Source organism: Octopus sinensis, linkage group LG6 (assembly GCF_006345805.1).
Source record: "Octopus sinensis linkage group LG6, ASM634580v1, whole genome shotgun sequence".
Classification (NCBI taxonomy): domain Eukaryota; kingdom Metazoa; phylum Mollusca; class Cephalopoda; order Octopoda; family Octopodidae; genus Octopus; species Octopus sinensis.
Window position 1 is genome coordinate 89,355,797 of NC_043002.1, and position 21,742 is coordinate 89,377,538.

At 37.8% G+C, this 21,742-nt stretch overlaps 1 protein-coding gene and 1 long non-coding RNA gene across 3 annotated transcripts; one reads left to right on the plus strand and one right to left on the minus strand.

Annotated features, from left to right (window-relative positions):
* The first annotated feature begins 8 nt into the window (after positions 1–8).
* Positions 9–20,061, plus strand: LOC115212960 (thioredoxin-related transmembrane protein 2 homolog). Of its 2 annotated transcripts, none has more exons than XM_029781814.2 (8): positions 9–192; positions 6,401–6,461; positions 10,635–10,748; positions 13,326–13,402; positions 15,280–15,386; positions 16,423–16,488; positions 18,304–18,433; positions 18,952–19,236. In XM_029781814.2, exons 1-8 carry the CDS (start codon positions 52–54, stop codon positions 19,090–19,092), a joined length of 837 nt encoding a protein of 278 aa, XP_029637674.1. In that variant the 5' UTR covers positions 9–51; the 3' UTR covers positions 19,093–19,236. The 2 variants fall into 2 exon arrangements, with proteins under 2 accessions (XP_029637674.1, XP_036360038.1); XM_036504145.1 differs by lacking the exon at positions 9–192 and adding an exon at positions 1,322–1,429 and having other exon boundaries at positions 18,952–20,061.
* Positions 10,793–21,140, minus strand: LOC118763989. The gene is made up of 3 exons (XR_004999764.1): positions 20,907–21,140; positions 20,827–20,860; positions 10,793–10,806 (listed from the first exon to the last, which is right to left on the minus strand). It is a non-coding gene; the product is annotated as an uncharacterized LOC118763989 (long non-coding RNA).
* Between the last annotated feature and the right edge of the window lie 602 nt (positions 21,141–21,742).

Sequence of the window (21,742 nt, forward strand, 5' to 3'; positions counted from 1 at the left end):
ATTTGAATTCCTCTCAGTTCACCGGTTGCTAGTGAAATCCGAGAAAAAAAAATGACTGGATTTATTGAAACAGCAAAATCTTTCCTCGTCCCTCATTACATTTTTAATGTATTGCTATGTTTCACCTATTTTTTCCTGAAAACCACTCGGCCAATGTGCACATTTTTATTCTATGATTGCAAATTAGAATTGGTAAGTTAAAGTATTACATTTCTTCCACTCTTTCAGTGCCTCCTTATAAAGGCAAACAATATGTATGTATATTCGATGACTAAAAAATCGAAAACAGTTGTTTTTGCTTAGAGCTATTTAATAATCTCTGAAGTACAACTAACGATAATAATATATTAGAATAAAAAAATTAAAAGAAGACAGTTATTTTTAATGCTAAAAAAAAAAGTTAAATTGATTAATGTTTGAATGTTTTCCGAACTATATACAATACGGCAATGATATTCTTTTCTATATCTAAATTTTATTGCTCGACTGCACCCTCGACAAGCATACAATTTGTGTTTGAATAATAACCATCTTCTTATTGAACATACATATACACAGACACTCACATGTTTCTATAATAATCGCGTCTTAGAATTTTCTTTTTCATTTCTTTCACTGCGTACACAAAGATGTACCTTAAATATTACTAAACAGATATTTGTTTATATTTTCGGATATTTTATCAATATTTACTGTATCCCAGAGTTTAGTTTAAGGTCCGAAACAGAGAGCACTTAGGTTATGCAAAAAAACAAACAAACAAACAAAAAGCTTGTTCATGGATGGAACGGTGTTAGAAAAAGCGTAGCATCCGAGGATGTAAATGTGAAATAGCAGCTAAACTGTCGTTTAAAACCAAAATTTTTAAAAAATTGGAATTTAAAAATAATTTGCGATCATTAGTGTAACTTTAAACTCTAGCCGTAAGCCCTAACCCCTAGCTCTTAACCTGAGACCTAACTCAAATCCCTCATTCCCAAGACTTTGTCCCCTCTTAACGTTTTTGAATACTTTTTTGCATGTGCAAGGAATCAAGCCAGCCAGCTTATTTGTCATTTGAAAATTATCTGTTTTGGCGCTTACACGGCGTGATGTAACAAATAAAAAATAGTAAATGCTGGTCATTAGCATCTTATTATTGATGTCCGCTTTTCCATACGCGTATGGCTCAAACAGAATTCAACGAAGCAGATTTTCCTCAGATAACCCTTCCTGTTGCCAACCCTCTCTTGTTTCCAAGCAATGTAATGTTTCTCCTTCATCGGACGTGTTTTTAAAGAAGACTGGTATTGAATGGTACCGCTTTAATGACAATGACAGTCATTTTAGAATTATCATGCAATGTCAAGACAAGGACACCCGGCTCTCGGGACACACACATCTATATGACAAGTCTTCCAGTATCCGTTTCCCAAATATGTATACATATGTATGTATCTGTCTCTGTGTGTGTATGCATATGTATGTATAATAAATATATAAATATGTATCGCAGGCGTGTTTTTGTGGTAAGAAGTTTGTTTCCCAACCACATGGTTCCGGGTTCAGTCCCACTGCGTGGTACCTTGGGCTATAGCCGACCGAAGCCATGTGTGTGAGTTTGGTAGAAATATGTATATATATATAACGATGATGGTGATATATATATATACATATCATCATCATCGTTTAACGTCCGCTTTCCATGCTAGCATGGGTTGGACGATTTGACTGAGGTCTGGCGAACCAGATGGCTGCACCAGACTCCAATCTGATCTGGCAGTTTCTACAACTAGATGCCCTTCCTAACGCCAACCGCTCCGAGAGTGTAGTGGGTGCTTTTACGTGCCACTGGCACGAGGGCTAGTCAGGCTGTACTGGCAACGGCCATGCTCAAATGATGCTTTTTATGTGCCTCCTGCACAGGAGCCCGTCCAGTGGCACTGGCAATGACCTCACTCGAATGTTTTTTTCACATGCCACCAACACAAGTGCCAGTAAGGCGATGCAGGTAACAATCACGCTCGAATGGTGTTTTTTACGTGCCACCAGCATGGAGTCCAGCTTGTTGCTCTGGCAACGATCATGCTTGTATGGTACTCTTATCGCTCCACTAGCACGGATGCCTGTCATCGAATTTGATTTCGATTTTGATTTCACTTGCCTCAACAGGTCTTCGCAAGCAGAGTTTAGTGTCCAATGAAGAAAAGGTATGTATAAGTGGGCTAGTTACACCCCTGGCATAGGCCATAAGGTTATGGTCTCACTTGAGCTTGCCGAGTCTTCTCATGCACAGCATATTTCCAAAGGTCCCGATCACTAGTCATTGCCTTGGTGAGGCCCAATGTTTGAAGGTCATGCTTCACCACCTCATCCCAGGTCTTCCTGGGACTACCTCTTCCATAGGTTCCCTCAACCACTAGGGTGTGGCACTTTATCACACAGCGATCCACATCCATTCTCACCACATGGCCATACCAGCGCAGTCGTCCCTCTTGCACACCACATCTGATGCTTCTTATGTCCAACTTTTCTCTCAAGGTACAAACACTCTGTCGAGTAAGCATACTGACATTACACATCGGAGCAAACTAGCTTCATTCCTTGCGAGCTTATGCATGTCCTCAGCAGTCACGGCCCATGTTTCACTGCCATGTAGCATGGCTGTTTGTACACATGCATCAAACAGTCTACCTTTTACTCTGCGCGAGAGGCCCTTTGCCCAGCCTATTCTTATTCTTGTAGCTACACTTTTAGAACACCCTCCCCCACTACTGACTTGGTCACCTAGGTAATGGAAGCTATCAACTATTTCTAGTTTTTCTCCCTGGAATGTGACGGAAGTTATTCTCTGCACATTTTCAGTGTTTATTGCTCCTGAGCATTTTCCACATACAAAAACTATCTTCCCAGTTAGCCTTCCTTTGATATTGCTGCACCTCTTATGTGTCCATAGCTTACACTGGGTACATCTTATAGATTTTCTACCTATGCCTTTTCTACAGATCGAGCAGGGCCATCTACCTGAAGGGATTTGTGGTTTGCCTGCCTTCCTACTTATTAGGACTTTGGTTTTAGCTAGGTTGACTCTAAGGCCCTTCGATTCTAATCCTTGTCTCCACACTTGAAACTTCTCCTCCAGTTCTGATAGTGACTAAGCAGTTAGAGCAAGGTCGTCAGCATAGAGGAGCTCCCAGGGGCATCCTGTCTTGAATTCCTCCGTTATTGCCTGAGGGACTATGATAAATACGAGGGGGCTGAGGACTGAACCTTAGTAGACCCCTACCTCTACCTGGAATTCTTCACTGTACTTGTTGCCAACCCTCACTTTACTGACAGCGTCCCTGTACATGGCTTGCATAGCTCTCATATATACATATACACACACACACACACACACACACACATACATATATTTATATATAGATAAGCCAAGTGAGACCATAACCTTGTGGCCTATGCCAGGAGTGTAATCAGCCCACTTATGTGTACCTTTCCTTCATTGGACACTAAACTCTGCTTGCGAAGACCTGTTGAGGCAAGTGAAATTGAAATTAAATTTGATGACTGGCATCTGTGCTAGTGGAGCGCTAAGAGCACCATCTGAGCATGATTGTTGCCAGAGTAGCTAACTGGCTTCCGTGCCGGTGGCACGTGAAAAAACATTCGAGCAAGGTTGATGCCAGTGCTGCTGGACAGGCAAAACACCATTTAAATGTGGCCATTGCCAGTACTGCCTCACTGGCCCTTGTGCTGGTGGCATGTAAAAGCACCCACTACACTCTCAGAGTGGTTGGCATTAGGAAGGGCATCCAGCTGTAGAAACTCTGCCAGATCAAATTGGAGCCAGGTGCAGCCATCTGGTTCGCCAGTTAAATGATGATGATGATGATATATATATATATATAATCATCGTTTAACGCCCGCTTTCCATGCTAGCATGAGTTGGACGATTTGACTGGAATTTTATGCTAGCGTTGAATGTATATATGTATGTGTATATATGTATGTATATGTGTGTGTGTGTGTAATATTTTTTAACAACTGATACTTTGTTTTTACAAAGTTATTATCAGAGTATGCTAGTCATTAGTAATTAGTGTCTCTATCTCTCTCTGAAGAGACTGTGCCCATGTGGGGCACCACTTCGAATTTTTGATAGACTGAATCGACCCCACTACTTATATTTTTTTGTTTTTTAAACCTGGTACTTATTCTCTCTGTCTCTTTTACCAAACCACTGAATTACGGAGCTACGAACACACCAGCAACCAATTGTCAAGCAGTGGTGGGGTGACAAATACAGACACAGAAACACACACACAGATATACATTCATACATATATATATGTATGTATATATGTATATCTCTGTGTGTGTGTCTTTCAGTTTCTATCTGCCAAATCCACTCACAAGGCTTTGGTCAGCCTGAGTCTATAGTAGAAGACACTTGCCCAAGGTACCACGCTGTAGGGGAACTGAAACCAGACCATTTGATTGGGAAGCAAGTTTCTTAACACACAGCCATGCCTGCACCTCTATCCATCCATCCTTCCATCCATCCATCCAAGGATGGCACGTATGAATGACGAAGCCACCTTGAGCATAATCCTATGAACCCGGAAAATTTAAAACAGAGGGTTACCTACTTGCAAACAAATGTGGTAACATGTAACATCATTGACCGAGGTTACCGTGGTCTTTTCTGTCGGCTTTTCTTCCCACGGATAAACCTTGTCTGCTTCCCCCTTTACACCTTACACCACGACACTGTGATACATGATCCCTATTCTTTTTTTTTTCCCCGTTTTTTTCCTTTTTTTTCCTTTTTTTTCTTGATTCCCTTTTACGATCCCTTTTGATTGAAAACCTAACCCACCTCTATTTTTTTTCTTCTCTCCCCCAAAAAGAAAAGCTCTACTTTGTAATCTGTCCCGTCTGTGTGCAGCCGTGTGTGGCTAATAAAGAAACATGTCTATCTGTCTGTCTATCTATCTAATTAATAAGTCAATAAAAGAAAATGGAGAAGAAAAATTGAAAAGATGCTTGGTTTGTTTTATTTGTATTACAACTGGAAAAGTAATGCAAATTAAAAGATGAAAAAATATACCTATAAGAGTATTAAAGGAACTGCCTCAACCAATAAGATAACCCCCAAATATCCCCCCCTCATATTTTGTTTGCATCACTTTTCCAATTGTAATACAAATGGAACAAACCAAGCATCTTTTTAATATCTCTTCTCCATTTTCTTTTATTGGCTTTTAAAATTTTAGGTGCAGGAGTGGCTGTGTGGTAAGTAGCTTGCTTACTAACCACATGGTTCTGGGTTCATTCCCACTGCGTGTCACCTTGGGCAAGTGTCTTCTACTATAGCCTCAGGCCAACCAAAGACTTGTGAGTGAATTTGGTTGACGGAAACTGAAAGAAGCCCGTTGTATGTGTATATATATATGTTTGTGTGTCTGTTCCCCCCCCCCAACATCACTTGACAACCGATGCTGGTGTATTTACGTCCCCGTAACCTTGTGGTTCGGCAAAAGAGACCGGTAGAACAAGTACTAGGCTTACAAAGAATAAGTCCTGAGGTTGATGTGCTCGACTAAAGGCGGTGCTCCAGCATGGTCACAGTCAAATGACTGAAACAAGTAAAAGAGTAAAAGAGACTGTTTATATACACATATATTGATGATCTTCCTATCAATATATTTGGTTAAACCCAGTTGGCATCAGGATTGTATTTAACAATCTTTTATGTGGATATTGCTTCCTCAAACTCTGTATATGTGTGTGTGCATATATCATCATCATCATCATCGTTTAACGTCCGTTCTCCATGCTAGCATGGGTTGGACGGTTCGATCGGGGATCTGGGAAGCCAGAAGGCTGCACCAGGCTCCGGTCTTATCTGGCAACGTTTCTACAGCTGGATGCCCTTCCTAACGCCAACCACTCCGTGAGTGTAGTGGGTGCTTTTTACGTACCACCTGCACTGGTGCCAGGCGAGGCTGGCATCGGCCACGGTCGGATTGGTGCATTTTATGGAAGCCAGTCGAGGCGGCACTGGCTTCGGCTACGATTCGGATAGTGCTTTTTACGTGCCACCGACACGGAAGCCAGTCGAGGTGGCGCTGGCATCAGCCACAATTCGGATAGTGCTTTTTACGTACCTCCAGTCCCAGGGCTCTGGCATCTGCCGGGTGCTAGTCATAGGATTGGTTCAATGCATGCATGTATCTATGTAGATGTATATATGTATATATACGTGTGTGTGTGTGTGTGTGTGCAATATGTTTCAACAACTGATACTTTGTTTTTACAAAGTTATTATCAGAGTATGCTAGTCATTAGTAATTAGTGTTTTTTAACCCAGTCACACTAAATAAAATTGAAATTATTAATGTTTTGTTTTCTCTCACAGAAAGAATGGGAATGGCTGACCTTTTTAGCTTGTATCATCGTCATTAAAAACAGGAGACAGAGTAAGTATGCCCTTAATCGATAAATTGTCTAAAATTTTTGAAAACAACTTTACAACTCTATCAGAAATGTTATTTCATTTGGATTTTCTTTTCATATGTAACAAAAACATAGGATCTTTTCGGTTTGAATGGCAGTTTTTTCAAGCGGTGTCATATGAAATTGTCACCCATAATTATGATCCTAGTATCGACCTATTGCATTTCTATCTGTTTTAGGGTTAGGTTTAGTTAAGGCTAATGTAATTAAACCCAATCTGTTTCTTAAACGAGGGACATATTCATACGGCACAGAATGCTTTTTAACTCAATAGAAGTCAGTGATTGGTTGAAATTGCAGAAATTGAAGAAAAAAACACAACAAATATCTTACAAACTATAGAATTTTCTCAATAAAGCCAAGAGAAAAAGATGTTTTATAAACACATTCTACCAGTATACGAAGTTTAAAATTTTTTAGTTACCTAGAAATTATGTTAGAAACTGCTGTTCAAACCGAAAAGATCCAAAATGTAACTAGGATGGTATGCTACACATAGAGACATCTTAAACTACATCCTCTTCTTCAGAAACCCACTTAACTGATTGACCTGAAATTGCTTACTAACACATCCCAATCTTTAACCTACAGATATAATGTCTCTTCACTCGGTCTTTTCAACAGTGACCTCTTTTTTTTTTTTTTTGTGCTGGTGGTCTCATGTCCTCCCAACTCATTCCTCTTTCCTCCTCTTGTCATTCAGTGTCCTCCATGCTTAATCCCCCCCCCACACCCTAGTATGTTATCCTTGTGGAATTCTCTCCTTGATCTGCAATCATCAATTTTCAGTGTTTAAGAAGAGTATTAATCATATCTTCTTCACTGGTCTCTATCTGAGACAGCCATCATCATCATCACCATCATTTAACGTCCGTTTTCCATGCTAGCATGGGTTGGACGGTTCGACCGGGGTCTGGTAAGCTATGGAGGCTGCACCAGGCTCTAGTCTGATTTGGCAGTGTTTCTACAGCTGGATGCCCTTCCTAACGCCAACCACTCCGTGAGTGTAGTGGGTGTTTATTATGTGCCACTGGCACAGGAGCCAGAGCAGGCTGGCAAATGGCCACGATCAGTTGGTGCTTTTACGTGTCACCGATACGGACACCAGTCAGGCGACGCTAGTATCTGCCATGTTTGGACAGTGCTTTTTACGTGTCACTGGCACGAAACTATTAATCCCTCCTTGTCACCCCCCACCAAACAAAAACAAATAAAACTATGTAAATAATGAGTATCAAAGCATAGGAGCATAGGTGGTAAATGACTGTGCTGCAACCCGAGTTCAATTCTTAGTCATAGCTATTTCTCTCACTTTACTAATGTTGTTGGAAAAGATAACAACTTTGATTCCTATAACTAGCTCTCTATCTCTCTCTGAAATCAAGAGGACTGATCACACGTTTATGAGTACATCTGACATATATATATATATATATGTATGTGTGTGTGTGTGCGTGCGTGTTTATATGTTTGTGTATACATATGTCTAAATATGTATGTATGTATGTGTGTGTTTGTATGTCAATATTCAATTTAATGTTTTGACCACTTTCCAAATGATTCTTATCTAATATGTATTTAGTGGTGGTGGACTAGCAGAATTGGCAGTCATTAGAATGTCTGACAAAATGGTCTGTGGTATTTAGTTATACTTTTTTACTTTCTGATTCCAAATCCTGCTATGGTCAGTGTTGCATTTAATCTTTTTGGATGTGATTTGAAGTAGATTTGGTTGAGTAATTGCATGGAATTTTATGCTAGCGTTGAATGAAGTATGTCAATACAGTGGAGCCTATCCTTTCCCAGCAATACTCAGGAGAGAATTTAAATTCAGCACCTTCAAAATGCTATCTGATACAGTACTCCCAATGTCTACAGCTGTTAGCTGCACCCATTGAGTGTTCCTAATTGAAATGCCAGAATCAATATAATTGACTATAACCAACACTGCCAAGGAAAAAAAAAAAAAAAAAAGCAACATTTGTTAGAAAATCAATGTTGCTATTTAAAAGAGAATGTGTAAGCTATATAACTTTATATTCAGATGTTAAGCTTTGCATCTCTAAAAAATATGTCAAGAAATATTACTGAAATATAGTAATGTTTCAATTTGACCATAGGCACAGTTCCAGGTGCAGCCCCACTGTGCAGCACAGCTCCAAGTTGACCAAATCCTTGAGAGTGGATCTGATAGATTAAAACAGAAAGAAGCCTGTTGTGTGTGTGTGAGTGTAGCCCCACTGTGTGGCACTTTGGGCAAGAGTCTTCTACAGCTCCAGGTTGACCAAATCCTTGAGAGTGGATCTGATAGATTAAAACTGAAAGAAGCCTGTTGTGTGTGTGTGTGTGTGTGTGTGTATGTAGATGTGTGGGTGTTTGAAGATGTGTAGATGTGTGTATGGGACAACTGGTGTTGATTTGTTTACATCTCTGTAGCTTAGCAGTTTGGCATAAGAGACTGATAGAATAAGTACCGGGCTTAAAATATAAAACCAAGAAAAAATACTGGAGTCAATTAATTTGAGTGAAAACCCTTGAAAGCAGTGCCCCAGCATGGCCAATGTTCACATACTGAAACAAGAAAAAGAAAAGATATAAAGATATTACCGAAAAGATTGAAACAATGTTGAAGATGTAAATTTCAATTGATGGTATGAATTAAGTACATAAATTTATTTGTTTCATTTGGATAACATTTAACCCTTTCGTTACCAACCCGGCTGAAACCACCTCTGACTCTGTAGTACAAATGTCTCGTTTTCATAAGCTTTGAATTAAAGTCTTCCACCAAACCTTAGTCACAATTTATGTTCCTAACACTGGCTTAATGACAACTAAGTTATTTTGCTAAATTCTTTGTTATATTTAAAGTAATTGAAAGAAACACAGAGCATCTCAAAATAAATACAGAAACGAAAGGGTTAAATAATTAATAACAACCATCATTGTATAACAAAACACTTTGTTTTCTGAACTTATGTTAAACAGTGGATAGTTTTTGATTTTAATCGAAATCGATCAACATCAATGGAAATTGTAGCTGTGATACTAGTGCCGGTGGCACGTAAAAGAACCAACTGAACGTGGCCGCTGCCAGCGCTGTACCGACTGGCCTCCGTGCCGGTGGCATGTACAAAGCACCATCCGATTGTGGCCATTGCCAGCCTTGCCTGGCTTCCGTGCCGGTGGCACGTAAAAAGCACCATCCAATCGTGGCCGTTTGCCTGCCTTGTCTGGCACCTGTGCCGGTGGCACGTAAAAGGCACCCGCTACACTCACAGGGTGGTTGGTGTTAGGTAGGGCATCCAGCTGTAGAAACACTGCCAGATCAGACTGGGCCTGGTGCAGCCTTCTGGCTTCCCAGACCCCAGTTGAACCGTCCAACCCATGCTAGCATGGAAAGCGGATGTTAAACGATGTTGATGATGATGATGATGATTTACTGAAGGCAGTTACCTGGCAGAATCATTAGCATGCCAGGCAAAATGCTTAGCATTTCGTCTGTCTTTATGTTCTGAGTGCATATTTCACTGAGCTTGACTTTGCCTTTCATCCTTTTGGGGTTGAAAAAATAAATACCAGTTGAACACTGTGGTCAATGTAACTGACCTAACTCCTCCCCCAAAATTGCTGGCCTTGTACCAAAATTTGAAACCAATATCATCTTTGGTGTCTTTCTTAATCTTTGTCATTTATTAAGTCTGTATCACTGTCTATGCTCAGGGTTCCAGAAGATTTTTGCACCAAAGGAAGACAGCAGATAATCACGATTACAGTAATCTGTCGCCATATCGTGTTTTATTATTTAAGCTTACTTAAATTCCTCCATTGTGTTGTTTTGCATTTATAATAAAATAAATATATACAAATTATAAAAATAATTAAAAAAAATATACTGTACATTACTGTTTCTACTTTGCGAATTTTCATCTATCACGGGGGGGTTTTGGAACATAGCACCTGCAATAGTTGAGGGATTACTGTACACTAAATCAGTCTTGAAGATGCTGATCAGTTGTTTTTTCTTTCAGCTGTTCCTCTATAATAGGATTAAATATGTTTTTATACACTGAATTAATTATTCCGTTTTCTTATGTTGTTCTATTTATTTATTTTTTCATATTTTCCCTTTTCAGCCAATTTTCTTAGTTACATTTCTACAGCATGCATGTTTGGCAAAGCTCTTAACTTCCTTCTTTTCTTGAAACAAGGACCTATATATGGATTGTGTTTTGCTATTCCTTGTTTATGTAAGTATATTTTATATTGCTCCTGAACTTGTTTACATATCTACTCTCTTTTTTAACCCTTTTCTTACCAAATTTCTGTTAAACTATACTGCCTTTGTTTCAGTTAATTTTAAAAAGAATGAAGAATTTAGTGAAATAATTTTGTCATTATTAAGTGGGTATCATCATCATTGTTCGACCATGGGCGAGACAATGGAGTTTACTATGCTACGCCAGACTTCACGGTCCATCATAGCATTACGGAGGTCCTGTTGCTGGATGCCTGTATCCCTGGAGATTACATCAGGGTAGGAGAGTGTGCACCCTCTGGTATCGCGAGCAGATGGCTTCCAGAGGAGAAGAGTAGAAATTGCCTCGTTTTCAGCTCTACAACAATGTCCAGCAAACTGGACTCTTCTACCTTTCACAAGAGATGACACAGATGGTAGTTCCCCATATATTTGCATTTTGATTGGATGACGCTTCCACGAGAGATTTTGAGTTCTCATAAGGAGGTGAGTGTAAGTTCCGTCCAACTGCCTCTCAAGCTTCTTTGATGACGTCCAGGTTTCTGAGCCATATAGTAGAATTGGTTCGACTGTGGCTTTGAAGATTTTAAGCAGGTATATGGAACATAAATTAAGAAGGAATTTTCATGGAAGGTTTTGACTTAGACCACTTTAAAACAAGAAGTTTGTATCATAGAATGAATGTCAGTCTCAGGCAGGTTGGTATCAAAATGAGTTAAGTTCCTGAATAATATAGATCATCATGGGGAACATTTTGTTTCAAAAATATCTATTTAAGTGTTATTATAATATTTGTGAAGGTGCATGGCGCAGTGATTAGAGTGTTTGGCTCACAATCATGAGGCTGTGAGTTTGATTCCTGGACCAGGCTGTGTGTGTTGTGTACTTGAGCAAGATGCTTTATTTCACTCAGCTGTAGGAACGAGTTGTGATATCACTGGTGCCAAGCTGTATCAGCATTTGCCTTTCCTTTGGATAACATCAGTGGTGTGGAGAGGAGAGGCTGGCATGCATGGGCGAATGCTGGTCTTCCATAAACAACCTTACCCAGACCTGTGACTTAGAAGAGAATCTTCCTAGGTGCAATCCCATGGTTATTCATGACTGAGGGGGTGGTCTTTACCCTATAATATTTGCAGGATTTGTAAATACACAAAAATGTCTTAACTTTCATTGGACATTTATTTGGTTATATTTTTATGATACCTTATAATATGAGTAAAATCTTCCCTGGAGTTCCCAACAAAGCTGAATTAAGCGGATAAGAATATGACACCTTGTATCGAAGTCGGATGTAGAGGGTTTGTTGGACACAGCGTGAGATGACTGTTGTTATCGCTAGGCCTAACTCATCGTAAAGTCAATACCACCATGACTGATATCCAATCTACAGTGGAGAAGGCTAGCCACTGGATTTGGTTAAAAAGAGACGATGAGCGATGGCTAGAAGTATATTGAGTTCTTCATAACCAGCTGATCTAGCAAGCGGGGCCTCATATCAGTGAGGGGGGGGCCGGTGCGCATTGATGCCGTCGAGAGGTAAGCCCCGAAACGGCGCGCATTCTCTCCTGATGACCCCATACGCTTGCTAGCTTCCGGTACACGGAGTTTTTAACTGGTAGCACTTGCATGTACAAGTTGTTTGCAAGACATTATTTCTTGAAGTTAAAATGTTATTTTCTTGTGTCATATTCAGTCCCATTCTCTGATGATTATCTTTGAGATCAATTGTATGACTATTAATGAAGTAGAATTTGAATGATTGCACAAGATCACCATTTGACCACAAAGGATTATAAGAAGTATTATGCATTGAAAACAGATCCTCACACCAACTGTGGAATGTGCAACTAGTGCAATGAGATCGTTGACCACATTATTTCTGGCTATCCAGTCTTAGCCAAACCTGAATATATACTCAGACATGATGAGGTTGGCAGTTATATCCACTAGGCAATATCTTGACAATTTGATGTGAAAACAAACAAGTGGTATAAACATATACCAAACATAGTATATGATAATAACTTGGCCACAGTCATCTAGGAAAAGCCCATCTAGACTGAGGGAGAGAGATCAAGGCAAACCATTCTGACTTAAGAGACAGGGGAAAAAAACACATGCACACTGATAGGTTTTTTCAGACCCTTCGAAACAAAATATTGGTGAAAAAGGATTGAAAAAACACCTCAAAATCCAAAGGTCCTGAAATCAGAATATTCAAGATGTAGGGTATGAAGGTGAAAACATAACCAATAATAATTGGAGCATTAGGTTGGAAAAAATATATGAGCAAAAACATGTAAGCTCACAACTCTATACAATATCAAAAAAATAATTTTGCTAGGATCAGCATTATTGATTCAATAAAACAACTCATATTGAACTGTGTGTGTGTGTGTGTGTGTGTATATATATATATATATATATATATATATATATATATATATATGTACATACTGTAGAATGTCCATTGAAGTAGTTCTTAAGTTATTTGTTTTTCTTTAAGAAAGAAAAAAAAAGAGTATTTTGGCTTTGTTTTGAAATGTTTTACTTTTTTGTTTTTTAGTACATCTCATATTTTGTCCAGAACCAGCCTATGCTGGCCCAGAGAATCTCACTTACTTCCGTGGCTCACACTTACCAGTAAGTGTTTGAAAACATTTCTCTTTGTAATTATCATACAACATATAAACACTAACATGCTTCGTATTAATTACTAAATACTGGTTAGATATAAGTTAATCAAGATATGTTTTAGTCAGATTGCTTTTAGAGTTTAGAGCTTCGGCTGGCTGAGTCAGTACAGTTTTGGACATAAGATATGCCGATGATCTCATCTATCCAGCTTTACATAGTTGCCATGAATGGCACAGCTTCCTGATGTAGGCAACCCAAACATTGTGTGAAATACTGTTTTGTTAGTTTGTAGTACTGTGTTCATGTCCTCTCTTGTGTACTGCTGGAGAGAGATAGAATCCACCATGTTGAATTGCTTCAGTCAGCTCTATCATGAGCCTCTACATGGTTGAAATAGTGGCCAAGTTTCTCTTGATTTATTGTCTCAAAAAAGAAAAAAAAACCATTAGATAATATAGTCTTACTTTGTTTTTGTGTCTGGTTTACAAGATTCTTTATGTGAATTCATGTGTTGAGACAAATTTTGTTGTGTTAAGGGAGAGTCATTATGCACACGTATACACACAAATACATGTATAGGCACACATGCATACACAACAGGTGCACGTGCATACATAAACTCATACATACACTCAAGCATGCATGCACAAGGAAGCAAAAAGTACACACACGAGCACATGTGCACACTGACATGCAACAAGATCTAAAGCAGACAAATGTGGCCTCTGTGATGGACTAAGTCAGTCAATAGTCATAGTAAAGGTTGCAAGTAGCAACAAAAGAGCTTTGACAAACAAAAACAAAACAGATGATTTACTGTTTAACCAAATTAAACAATCATGTAGTTAGTTGGATATTTAACCAATTGACTAATAATAAAGGAATGGAATTGAACCAGTGTGTGTGCTAATATTGGCGTAATGACTCTCCCAAAACACAAAATATAGTCCTAGTTATTCATGGATGTCTCTGCTCATAGGGCTACTCTTTCATATGATAATATTCAATATACAACAAAAAACTTTTACAAGCATTTTCTGTGTTTATATAAGGACTATTTAGAAAAATACCACAAATTAGATTACATGTCTGTAGTAATCAGAGGTTTTTATAGTGTGGTTAGAGTGTTGGGCTCACAATCACGAGGTAGTGAGTTCGATTTCTAGACTGGGCTGTGTCTTGTGTTCTTGAGCAAGACATTTTATTTCACATTGCTCCAGTTCACTCAGCTGTAGAAATGGGTTGCCTTTCCCTTGGATAACATCAGTAGCATGGAGAGGGGGAGCTGGTATGCATGGGCAACTGTTGGCCTTTCACAAACAACCTTGCCTGGACTTGTGCTTTGGAGGGGAACTTTCTAGGTGTAATCTCATGGTCATTCATGACCGTAGGGGATCTTTACCCTTTATAGTGTAATTCTCTCAGCTGTAAAATTGACAGACAATATAGTCGTATTTTTTCAACATTAGTAGATTGGAGTAAGCACACCTTGGTTTCAAGTGCAACATGGTGGCAGAAAGGACATGATAACCTTACAACTATTTCTTTTAACAAAATTAGTTTCATTCCTTTTGACATTTTAGTTATGTAAATATTTGTGAAGGCACATGGCTTAGTGGTTAGGATGTTGGGCTCACAATTGTGAGGTCATAGGTTTGATTCTTGGATCAGCTGGCATGTTGTGTCCTTGAGCAAAGCACATCGTTTCACATTGCTCTATAGAACACTCGGCTGAAATTGAATACTAGTGGCAACTGGAGGGTGGGGTATCCCTGAGGTGGACTGAAATCTGAGCAGTCTAAAAATCCAGTTAAATATCAGCCTCATGAGCCATAAAGATGTAATTTTAATTTCTTAAATTTTTTTCTGTTTTATTTTTATAGGATGAAATTGAACGAGATAAAAGAATTTCGTGGGTCATTGCTTTCTATGCTGCTTGGTCACCAGCTTGTATCAGCTTTGCTCCAATATTTGCTGAAGTTTCATCTGAGTAAGTGATTAAAATTGGTAGAAATAATATTCATTAAAATTATTGAAAATTGACTCATGTTTTTATCATCATTATATATATCATCATTTAATGTCCGCTTTCCATCCTAGCATGGGCTGGACGATTTGACTGAGGACTAGCGAATCAGATGGCTGCACCAGGCTCCAATCTGATCTGGCAGAGTTTATACAGTTTGATGCCCTTCCTAATGCCAACCACTCTGAGAGTGTAGTAGGTGCTTTTATGTGCCAGTCTGGCAGTACTGGCAACGGCCATGGCTTGAAATGGTGTCTTTTACGTGCCATCTGCACAGGGGTCAGTCTAGCAGCACTGGCAACGACCTCGCTCGAATGTTTTGTTCACGTGCCAGTAAGGCGACGCTGATAACGATCACACTCAAATATTGCTTTTTATGTGCCTCTGGCAGTGATCCCGCTCAGATGGAGCTGTTAGCGCTCCACTGGCATGGGTGCCAGTCATCGAATTTGGTTCAATTTTGATTTCACTTGCCCCAACAGGTCTTCACAAGCAGAGTTTAGTGTCCAGTGAAGGGAGGTTGGCATGGGTGCCAGTTGTCGAATTTGGTTTGATTTCAAATTCAATTTCGATTTCACTTGCCTCAACAGGTCTTCACAAGCAGAGTTTTGTGTCCAAAGAAGGAAAGGTATGCATAAGTGGGCTGGCTACATCCCTAGCGAAGGCCACAGGTTATGGTCTCACTTGTCCTGCCGGGTCTTCTCACACACCGCATATTTCCAAAGATCTCGGTCATTAGTCATTGCCTCGGTGAAGTCTAATGTTCGAAAGTCATGCTTCACCACCTCGTCCCAGGTTTTCCTGGGTCTACCTCTTCCACAGGTTTCCTCAACCGCTAGGGTGTGGCACTTTTTCACATACCTATCTTCATCCATTCTCGCCACATGACCATACCAGCACAATCACTGGTATATATATATATCAATATATAAAATTTGCACCCCAGTTATTTAAAGTTATTTCTTTTTTGTTAATTTGCTTGCTTTTTTTCTTCTTCCAGATACAGCCTACCAAATTTAAAATTTGGAAAACTTGATGGATCTCGCTATCCTGATATTGCTAAAAAGTAAGCTTATTTGATTTTTTTTTAGCTATTTTATTCTAATTTTTATAATTAAGGTTCAGTGGTTTTTATATATTTTCTCTAGATCCAATGTTTGTATATATTTTCTGTTAAGAAGTTTGCTTCCTAATCACTGTGTGGCACTCAGGACAAATGTCTTCTATTACAGCCCTGAGCAAACCAAAGCCTTGTGAGTGGAATTGGTTGGCAGAGACAGAAAGAAGCCCATTGTATATATGTGTGTGTTTGTGCTCCTCTTCTTGACATTGCATAATAGTTGTAAATAAGTGTTGTTGTGGTGGTGGTGGTTGTAGTTGCAGTGATAGTTGTTTTCTCTAGATCCAATAATTGTTTGTTTTTTTAAATTTTGGTTTGTGGTCTGGTAATTGCTAAGAAAATTAGGTGCAGATAATGGCTTGTTAGGTATGCAAGTCATGTACAGATATGTTGTTAGTAACAGGTTCAGCAATGAATGGCATGGCTTGGTTCCCAACTCCTCTGCTGTTTGTGGGAACTTTTCTAGGATCTTTTCGGTTTGAATGGCAGTTTTTTCTAGCGGTGTCATATGAAATTGTCACTCATAATTATGACCCTAGTATTGATCTATTGCATTTCAATCTGTTTTAGGGTTAGGGGTAAGGGTATCTTTTTTTCTTCACAAATGTAAATAAACCCAATCTGTTTCTTAAATGAGGGACATATTCATATGGCACAGATATAGCAAAACCAGTCGACTATTATATTCTATCTATTAATGTTTTTTTTACCTCAATAGACGTCAGTGATTGGTTGAAATTGCAGAAATTGAAGAAAAACAACAAATATCTTACAAACTATAGAATTTTCTCAATAAAGCCAAGAGAAAAAGATGTTTTATAAACACATTCTACCAGTATACGAAGTTTAAAATTGTTTAGTTACCTAGAAATTATGTTAAAAACTGCCGTTCAAACCGAAAAGATCCCATTATTGTTGTACTAACTTTGCTTAAGTGATTATAATCCATTATCAGATCAAGAATGTTAAATGACGATAGTGATATAATCTGAAGACCATTTTGAAACAATATTTTATAAATTAATAATCACAAGCTCATCATTACCATAATTTTTCCCATGTTCATAGCAGTCAGACTGAATGTGTTGAGGCAGATTTTTTTTTCCTATTGTCAACTTTGCCTGTTTCCAAGCAAGATACTATTTCCCCATGACTAGTCATATTTTCATGAAAGATTGGAAACAAAGGATAACACTTGCATGAGAGAGCAAGAAACAAGACACACACACACATAAATAGTGAAAAAGAATTTCATTGAAGAGATTTTCCCATGTGGTAAGTTGTAGTGAAAAAATATAAAAGAAAAGGAAAATACACACAATTTATATATTATAAAGGATAGAATACTATGATAGTCAACCAGTTTTGTGACTAGCAAAACCAGTCGACTATTATATTCTATCTATTAAAATTATGTGCATTTTCCTTCTTTTATTATATATATATATATATATATGGGATGTGCTTCTTTCAGTTGCCATCTATCAAATTCACTCACAAAGCTTTGATTGACCTGGGGCTATTGTACAAGAAACCTGCCCACACACTGTAGGATTGAAACTGGAACTGTGTAGTTGGGAAGAAAACTTTTTACCAGACAGCCACTTCTGTGCTGTATTTTAATCATATTTTAAAATAAATTGGGCAAGTATTTCTCATTTAGCAGAAAATGGCAATTTTGTATCGTGAAATATGTAAAATTAAGTAATATTGATGTCATTTCAAAGATGCCGTTGCATTAAAAATGTTCTGTGTTTGCAGATATAACATTGATACAAGTACTTGGTCAAAACAACTTCCAGCTGTTATCCTTTTCCAAGAAGGCAAGGAAAAAAGCAGGCTTCCCATACTTGATGCTAAGAACAAAGTCGTGAAATATAACTTCCAGAAAGTAAGGATTTTTTTAGAGTGTCTCTGAAATAAAATAGGTTTGGATTATTTTGTCTAATTAACTTACCTTCTTGATATAATGTCATTTAGTCCTAGATCAAACTTATGATCAAAAGCATTCCAATTTTTGATCATCTCACCTTTTTCCAAGATATGGTACATCTAGAATCACATCCTGGTATTATAGTCTGATTTGAGGAAGATTTGGATGCTATTTCTAGCAGGTGAAGTGACTATGAAAAAGTTCCCTTGATTGAAATTACCATTGAACAAGCCTCTTTTCCACTTTTGGAAATAATCTTTAAAAAGGACCATTTTGCATTTTTAATGAGGAACTTGGAATTATGGTAGAAATGTTATTTTACATAACTAAATTAAAACTGACAAATGAAAACTGCTAATTAATCACTTTGTTAATAGCCAATGTTCTTAACTGACTAATTTTCAAATTTAATTTGAGACTGTTTCTTTTATTTTTTAAATAATATAATACAAATATAAATACATTGTTTTTTCAAGGAAAATTTTATCAGAGATATTGGCTTAAATGATGCCTTCCACCAGTGCAAGAAAACTTGCCCCAAAGAGAAGAAACCTAAAGAAAATGACCCAAAGAATAGCACAGCTGACAAAGATTTGGATTCAAAAAAGAAAGATTGAAATAATTTGTGTGTGTATGTGTGTGTTACTTGGCCAGACTGTTTTTCTAACCTCAATATGTGTGAGTTAATATAGACATTTGAAATACCATTAATTCTTTATAGAGATAAGTGGAAAAGTAAAATAAAATTAGCTTCTTTTGTATGTTATGTGTATGATTTTTTTTCCATATCTATCTATCTTTATATATATATATATATATATTGCAGGTAAACCTATCATTGTTTTACATTTTGTTTCATAGTTAAAACTTTTAAAGCTTCATTTTATTTCATTAACACATAGGAAAGTGAAAGTAAAAAAAAAAAAAGTCAACAGTAAATACGAAAAGTTAGTAACAATACTTCTTGAACAGTAGAAGATTTGAATGTTTATTCAAAGCTATACATTGACTAACAGTCTTTTGGTTAGTTACTTATTTATTAAGCTTTGAGTATTTTTATGAGCTACAAAGCATCTGTTTGAAAGGTTAGAAGGAAATATAAAGCTTGATTTAGTTATTTATATTTAATAACAAGCACAATGGCTGTTTGGAGGTTAAGGATTTTGCTTTTGTACCTCTGAACAAGTCACTTAACTCTACTTCAGTTTGACTGAACATAAAATTATTTCATAATTGTGTGGTTAGCTGAAAGACATTAAAAGCTGTTAAAACAATTGCTTTGACAAATAAAATAGATTGGTCATGTGATTCAATCAGAATTCTACTTCTCAAAGTATTTCTTTGCAGTATTTGCATTTTACCTGATTATTGAAAAATTTAAGCTTACATGTTGCTGGCTCGTAAGGTTTCTAACTATGCAATCGTACAAACAGAACAAAAGATTTTCTGTCAATAAAGTTGCAATGGAACTCTTTCATGCAGCCAATTTCTCCATCTACAATACATTATGTCACTCTTTCCCAAAACACCTAACTGGAATTGTGGAACAGTTTTTTGAAGAATAATAAAAATGCATTTCAAAATCACTTAAGCCTTACAGACTTATCTTGATTTTGGTAATTAGTATTAAATGGACAGAGGCATGGCTGGTTGGTTAATAGCTTGCTTAGTTAACCACATGGTTCTGGGTTCAGTACTGTGCAGCACCTTGATCAATTGTCTTCTACCATAACTTCAGGTTGACCAATATATCTTTTGCTGAGAAACTGAGAAACCAAAAATACACATTCTTGAAATAAAGTCCCTTGTGAAATATGTTCTGTACTAAGTTAAAGATACTCCCTGTCATGTACATCATCAGAAATGCAGTAAGTGAATGATTGGTCTGTTGAAAACCTGTAACAAATGATACTATTGTTTTTATATATATGGCTTTAGTTGGTCAAGGCTGACCATGCCTCTGCACGTGTGTGCAGAAGCCTAGGTAAGATCTTTTTGGGGAAGACTGGCAGTTGCACGTGCAAGCAAGTCTCCCTTTCCACACCAGTGATGTGAATCCAAAGGAAAGGATTGGGGCTGATACAGCGTGGTACTATCAGAATACAAAGAGCTGGAATAAATACTGTAAGACCTCTTTCCCTAATCAACCTTTCTGGATTAAAACTTTTTTTTTGTTGACCTGAAAGGATGAAGGACAACACTGACCTTGGCAAATTTTGAACTCAGAGAGTAGAGATTACTGTTCTGACCTCGTCTAATAGCCAGTGCTCTCAACTGAACTAAATTTGACAAGTTGCAAAAGCATTTCATGTTTTGGAGAAAAAAAATGCTCAGTTATGAACTCTAATTACTTCAATTTTACATCTTGTTCTTAATTGATTTTAACTTCTCTTAATTTATTCAGTTACAGTATTTCATCCTCCTCTTTTACTTTCCTAACTTTTACTAACCAGCATTACTCTGTTGTCTTACTACACTCTTGTTTTACAGTGCTAAGCCTACTTTTAAATTCAGATCAAAATGAATACCATTACTGCTATCCATAGAAACCGTCTTGATCAGTTTTATATTTAACTAGCACTATGACCTGGCAACGCCGGGTCATACTGCTAGTGCATGCATACACAGATGCGTGCATGTGCACATACATGCGAGTACTGTCCAAATCTCCGACCAATCACATACAGCTAGCTGGCATTCAATTAGCATATCAAGTTTCAGGCATTTTGATTGGGTTTTGGATAGAAAATTCACAAAAAAAGTCACTTCTATTGATTTTTTTCATAGCTTTGCGGGGTGACTGGGGAAATGTAAAAATGTGCACAACCACCCTTGGACGGTTTTAAATGATCATAGAAAGTGCGAGCCCTCTAATTGAAAAATTATGGATTTGTATAAAGGACACACACGCAGACATTTTGCCGTTTATATATAGAGATTAGTAAAACAAGTCATCTGACTTTCACAGGTTTAAGATCAATACTAATATAATGAGCTGTTATATTGACCAATTTGTGTATAGTCTATTCCAGGCATGGGCAATCTTTTGCAAGAAGCTGGCCATGTGAAATATGGCTCATCATCAAGCAGGCTGCATTACTAGAAAGAAATCAAGGCACTCTTTTCATTGGCATACTATTCAGAAAGTCATGTGTGCTGCATTTTGCCCACAATTGGTCTGTTCTCTGCACCTCACACACAATTGAGCAAAACCCAGATTCTTATGTAGATAACTTCTCATTGTTAAATGTTTGCTTTGCAACAAAG

What these genes read in the sequence shown, in the direction of transcription:
- LOC115212960 (XM_029781814.2), top strand. Translation starts at nt 52, where the DNA reads ATGACTGGATTTATTGAAACAGCAAAATCTTTCCTCGTCCCTCATTAC. An exon ending in ATGATTGCAAATTAGAATTG is followed by an intron (nt 193 to 6,400) that starts GTAAGTTAAAGT and finishes TTTCTCTCACAG; the next exon opens with AAAGAATGGGAATGGCTGAC. An exon ending in TTTGCTGAAGTTTCATCTGA is followed by an intron (nt 15,387 to 16,422) that starts GTAAGTGATTAA and finishes TTCTTCTTCCAG; the next exon opens with ATACAGCCTACCAAATTTAA.